Here is a 5,331-nt window from a genome sequence, read left to right as displayed (position 1 = left end):
TCACTTTGTAGACCAGGCTGGCCTCGAACTCAGAAATCCGCCTGCCTCTGCCTCCCGAGTGCTGGGATTAAAGGCGTGCGCCACCACGCCCGGCTTCAATACTTTTAATATACTGGTTGATGAATGGACTTGGATTTTTTTTAAGACAGGGTCTCTCTTTGTAGCTCTAACAGCCCTGTAACTCTCTACATAAACCAGGCTGGACTTGAACTCACAGAGATTTTCCTGTCTCTGTCTTTTGAGTGCTGAGAACGTTTTGGAGACAAGGTCTTGCTATGTTGCCAGACTGGCTTTGAAACTTTAGTCTCAATCAGGTTTCAGAGTGTTGGGGTTACAAGTGATCAAGCACCACTGTGCCAGCTCATTCTTGTGACCTTACATGCCATTTGAAAGTTCCCCAAAGTTATATCTCAAATCTAGACCTCTCCAGAATTCCAGATTTACTGTATCTTCTGCCTACATCCCATCTTTACTGGGATACATTGCAAGCACGTCAAATGTAACATATTGACTGGGGGTGTAATAGAGCACTTGCCTGTTATAGGCAAGACCTCAGGTTCCACCCACAGCCCCTCCCCAAAAGCCAAAACATCCAAAGCTCTTTGTTCCCTTCCTACTTTCCTCTTCCCCCCTCCTCCTCCCCCCCCTTCTTCTACTACTATGGGATATCTGGTCTTCCAGTCACACAAGCCCAAATCCTTGGAGTTATCCTTGGCTCCTACCTCTTAAATCCCAGTCAGTTGTCCCCTCAAAATAAAATCTGGCTACTTCTCACCAGCTCCATTTCCCCTCCCTGCTTCAAACCACATCCCTGTCACCTGTTCTCAGACAGGTTTTGTTAGCCTTGCTGAGCAGAGCAGTTTCACCACCTGTCTGCTTTCCCAACTCCATAGACTTTCCACCCACAGCTGCACTTGTATTTTCAAAACATAAGTTCAATGTTGTCATTCTTCAAAGCCATCCATATCTCTTTTCACTCACTGTAAAATCCAGATTTCTTATCATGGTCTACAATGCCCAATGGGACTGGCCTGCTACCTGTTTGGCCTCATTCCCTTCTGTCTTCACCTTGTCTCCTGTGTTCCGACCTTCACATTCTTGTGTGAACAGTCTGAAAATGTTCCTGCCATTGAGCCTTTCTTGTCATTCTTTCTGTCTGTAACACTTACTCAGGGGTGAGCCCTCTCTGCCTTCCTTCTTTGTGTTTCTCTTTTCAAAGACTTTTAAAACGATGGAGCCTTTCCTGTCCTACTCTGCAAAATATCTTGTTGACATTTTCTAACCCCCTTCAAGCCCCTCACCCTAATTTTACTTAATGCTGACCGTCACATGACATAACTAATTTCCATGATTGTTTTGTGTATGTTTTCAGTGACAGTGACACCCATGGGATCTATAGTAACAGGAACTTAGTAGCTGTTCATAAGTTGGGCATATTAGGCAGATTTTCTGCTGGCTGGTCAGGGAAGGAAACTTAGAGTGAGTTTCTACCAGGGAATACCAGAGGCCACTCAGCTTTTGAAAAGACTGCCTTAGAAAAATAGATATGGAAGCCTTGTGGTATAGAAACACAAGCCTTTAACCCCAGCACTTGGGAGACAGAGGCAAGTAGATTTCTGTGAGTTAGAGGCCAGCCTGGTCTATATAATGAGTTCTAGGACAAACAGAACTACATAGAGAAACCTTTTTCCCATGAATTAACTAATTAATTAATCACTTTACATCCCAGTCACAGCACTGCCCCCCCCCATATTGGGACCCTTTAATCTCAGCATTCAGGAAGCAGAGGCAGGCAAATTTCTGAGTTTGTAGCCAGCCTAAGTCTACAGAGTAAGTTCCAGGATCAGGACAACATAGAGAAACTGTCTCAAAACAACCACCTCAAAAAAAAAAAAAAAAAAGCCTGTAGCTGGCTCTCCAGCCCACTTACAGTTTGGGAACTGCCGGCTAGATTAGAGCATATTAAAAGACTTAAGGTCAGAATTTCAGGCTTAATGTACTTTATTGTAAGCATTAGTGAGCTCCTTGATCCAATAACTCACTCACTTGTGCCCTCAGGTCGATGCCCAAGGTAGGCCCTTTAAGTTATCTGCCTACATCTAGCTTTATGCCAGCCTGTGCTGGATTTGCCACACCGTAGGTCAGAGGGTGTGGCGGGCGGGCATCTGGTGGTCATGATTAGGGCGTGGAGGTGCTCAGCTTCACAGGCCCCCAGGAGCTTCAGCAGCCTGCTGTTTAGATGGATAAGAAGCTGAACCAGGAGGACCTCCAAAGACGGAATGAGCAGAGCAAGCCATGATGTCTGTCCTGAAGTTCTTGGTGGCTAGGAGGTGCCCAGGGAAGGACAACGTGGGGGTACCTTAGAGTGGGTAGAGATGCCACAGGCTGTGGAAGACAGGGTGGGAGAAGGAAGGCATAGCCACGTCAGCTCTGTTCCTTGATGGACTGTCTGTAGTTCTTAATTACTGCCTACAGTTCTGTGGCTCTGAGGTGTGAACACCTCAGCACTCACGGATAGCCCCATGGGCCCTAGATATACTCGTCCCCCACCATCAGCTCATAGAGGTAAGGATCATTATAGAGATCTATCTCGAGCCAGACTCTTCTTGCTTGACAGGAAGGACCGTTTAAGTCTGTTCCCACTTCTCCAAGTCAAGGTAGCCCTTACGTAGACCAAGAGGGTGGCAGCTCCTGGAGAAGTCTCTGGTTCCCCTGAAAGCTATCCCAGCCTGTCCTGACCTGCATTGGAAGTGAGGGTCTTCAGGGTGTGCCTTCAACACTTGGTACACCTCTAGGGGGGGCTTCAAGCCCATCTGCTCTGCCCGACGCCAGCGCTGCAGCCTTGTGATACCTGCCATCAGGAAAAGAAGACAGGATGGGCAGGAAAATCCAGGATAGTGAACACAGACGGCAGTTTCTTGAGCCTCCATAGTCAGTTTCAGGAGACAGTGTCCAAGCGCTAGGCAGGATTACTTTTGAGACACATTGATAACAGAACTGATTGAGAGATGTGCCTAATGGGAAGGGCTGGAAATGGGGTTCTCACCTGTACAAGGCCCATACTGCCAGGCCAGGTCAAACTGCCTCAGCAGCTCCAGCTCTGTTTCCTCCTGGCTGAGGGACTGGGTGTCTTCCCCTGCAATAACATGTGGTGGCTCCTCAGGCACATCCAGGCCTTTGCCCTACCCTGGACTTAGAGCTATGACTCTATATCCTGGCAATCTCCCCACCCATTTGCCTTTGCCATCCGGCAGACAGACAGCTCATCGGAAGTACGAGACATGCTAGCTTCCCCTTTTAGCCAACACACACACACACACACACACACACACACACACACACACACAGAGTCCTTTCTGGTCACTTCATGTCCACTCTTCCTGCCACCCCCACATTTTAGAGACCTAGCTCGGGTGCCAGCTCTCCCTTGCTGTGCCCAGGGGGCCCCTCCCTCTTCTTCACAACAGGATAGGAGTCAGTGATGAACCGCTTCCGACCCATGGCGGCCACCCAGGCAGGCGGAGCAGGAGGCAAAGAAAAGGCAGGGCAGCAGGCCTGTGAGAGACAGCTGCTGAGAGTGAGAGAGGGGGCCAGAGAGAGATGGGCCAGCAATGGACAGACAAGTTGACCCAGACAAGCAGAGAGAGGAAGTCCCTAGGTTCCAGGGAATGACGCCTGTCTTCCGCCCCCACAAGCACGCAAACATCAGAGACCTAAGCAAATGGCAAACGGCCTTTGCGGGGCGGGACCTTAATTCTAGCCAATGGCAATCGGCAGAAGACGGGGGGCGGGGTAGCTGCTGCAGCGTTTCGAGTGAGGAGGGGTTAGGCGGAACCAAGAACCTGTCAAGATGCCCCAGACTTCACCACCTCCTCGGGTTTCTCATTGGTCCACTTGGGTCCCCTGGGACATATAGAGAGTTATCCTCGGCCTCTCACTTCCCGTTTTTCCTTCCTAGGCAAATGTTCTTTTCAGCCTCACTAATCCCCGTGGCCAGTTTTTAAGTCCCCTGAGAACCTTTTACTCCTGCCGGTTGGCCCTAGAGCACTGTGGGATCAGATCTGTAGGTCCAAAGAGAGTTTGGACTAGTCCAGGTCCTTCCCTGCTGCTCTTACTAGCCCCAGGAGACCTTGCTGGAGAAACTCATGAGCTCAGAAGGCTCCTTTCTCACAGTCTGCTGGCAGAGCCACTGTCCACCCAGCCCAGGCATGCGGTTGCTGTGGCCGCTGTCAAGTCCCACAGCCTGCCTCTGTCCACTTTGCTAGTCAGGAAGATTCCATTCCAAGCAGGACGCCAGAAGTATAGTCTCCATTCTCCATGGGTTCATATCTCCAGTTTTTTTATTATTATTATTACGTATTTTCCTCAATTACATTTCCAATGCTATCCCAAATGTCCCCCATTACCCTCCCCCCCACATATCCCCAGTTCTTAACTGACAGATCTGCTCTGTTTTTTTTTTTTTCTGAATGTGTATCATGAGCAGAAAATAATTTCAATAAACCCAACCCTCATATTGGACTTTCCATGTGCCGAGTTCTAAGCATCTCCCACATGCTAACTCAAAATAGATATCAAAAGAGTTTTTTTTGCAAGTGGGAAGTGTAGGCAAATTGTGATCAGTGCTCTTAGTAACAGCTACTGTGTAACTAACTAGCTTCCCTTGTGCTGCCGAAGCTCCCAGGCTTGCACGGGAGAGAGGGACATACACAATTGTTAGTCCTGGACAGAGAGCAGGAGCAAGAATGCCTTAGAGCTGGAGGAGAGTGGGAGGCATTGGGAGAAGACCTCAGGAGGTAACTGCTGTAAACAGTGCCTCTCAATTCTCTACCCGTGACCTTTGTTTTGGGGCTGCTGTCATCACTGACTCACCCTACTACCACCTCCCCTCACCAACTTCCTGGCAGCGGGTGAAAATGCTGGCCCGTGGGAGTCTGGGAACCAGCACTTGGACTGACCCAGCACTAATCACCCTCCGCAGAGCCCATCCGGTTCTTCCTTCCAGGGGTGCGAGGATGGCTGGTTGGAGGCCTTTGCCCTCCTTTTTGGAAGCTCTGTGATCTGGCTTAGGAAGCACTTGGCTGGCCTCCCTTGTGTGTGCAGGCAGAGAAGAGGATCCCTCCAGAGAGGAACCCACCAGTGGTGGGCAGAAGGTTGTGTCTCCAGGGACCTCCTCTTGCTAGCCTTCCCCCATTAGCTTCTTGAAGAAGAAGGAGCTGCAGGCACACTGCAAAGACCTGGAAGGCCTTTCTGGGACCCATTGTTTGGGGTGGCTCAGGTCTGATCGCTCCATCTGTCTCCTGGACATCTGGGAGAAGAGACCCTACAGAG

At 49.7% G+C, this 5,331-nt stretch overlaps 1 protein-coding gene across 1 annotated transcript; it reads right to left on the bottom strand.

Moving 5' to 3' along the window:
- Nucleotides 1-1,983: 1,983 nt before the first annotated feature.
- On the bottom strand, nucleotides 1,984-3,700 carry Pold4 (DNA polymerase delta 4, accessory subunit). The gene is made up of 4 exons (XM_021151633.1): nucleotides 3,405-3,700; nucleotides 3,047-3,136; nucleotides 2,740-2,851; nucleotides 1,984-2,385 (listed from the first exon to the last, which is right to left on the bottom strand). Exons 1-4 carry the CDS (start codon nucleotides 3,499-3,501, stop codon nucleotides 2,361-2,363), a joined length of 324 nt encoding a protein of 107 aa, XP_021007292.1. The 5' UTR covers nucleotides 3,502-3,700; the 3' UTR covers nucleotides 1,984-2,360.
- Between the last annotated feature and the right edge of the window lie 1,631 nt (nucleotides 3,701-5,331).

Source organism: Mus caroli, chromosome 19 (genome assembly GCF_900094665.2).
Source record: "Mus caroli chromosome 19, CAROLI_EIJ_v1.1, whole genome shotgun sequence".
Lineage (NCBI taxonomy): Eukaryota > Metazoa > Chordata > Mammalia > Rodentia > Muridae > Mus > Mus caroli.
The sequence above is the reverse complement of the archived record's forward strand: the minus strand, read 5'-3'. Positions and strand labels throughout refer to the sequence as shown.

Coding starts and splice junctions, on each gene's coding strand:
- Pold4 (XM_021151633.1), bottom strand. CDS start 3,501: ATGGGTCGGAAGCGGTTCATCACTGACTCCTATCCTGTTGTGAAGAAG. Junction 2,852..3,046: donor GCAGTATGGGCCTTGTACAG/GTGAGAACCCCA, acceptor TCCTGATGGCAG/GTATCACAAGGCTGCAGCGC. Junction 2,386..2,739: donor GACCCTCACTTCCAATGCAG/GTCAGGACAGGC, acceptor TGTCTTCCACAG/CCTGTGGCATCTCTACCCAC.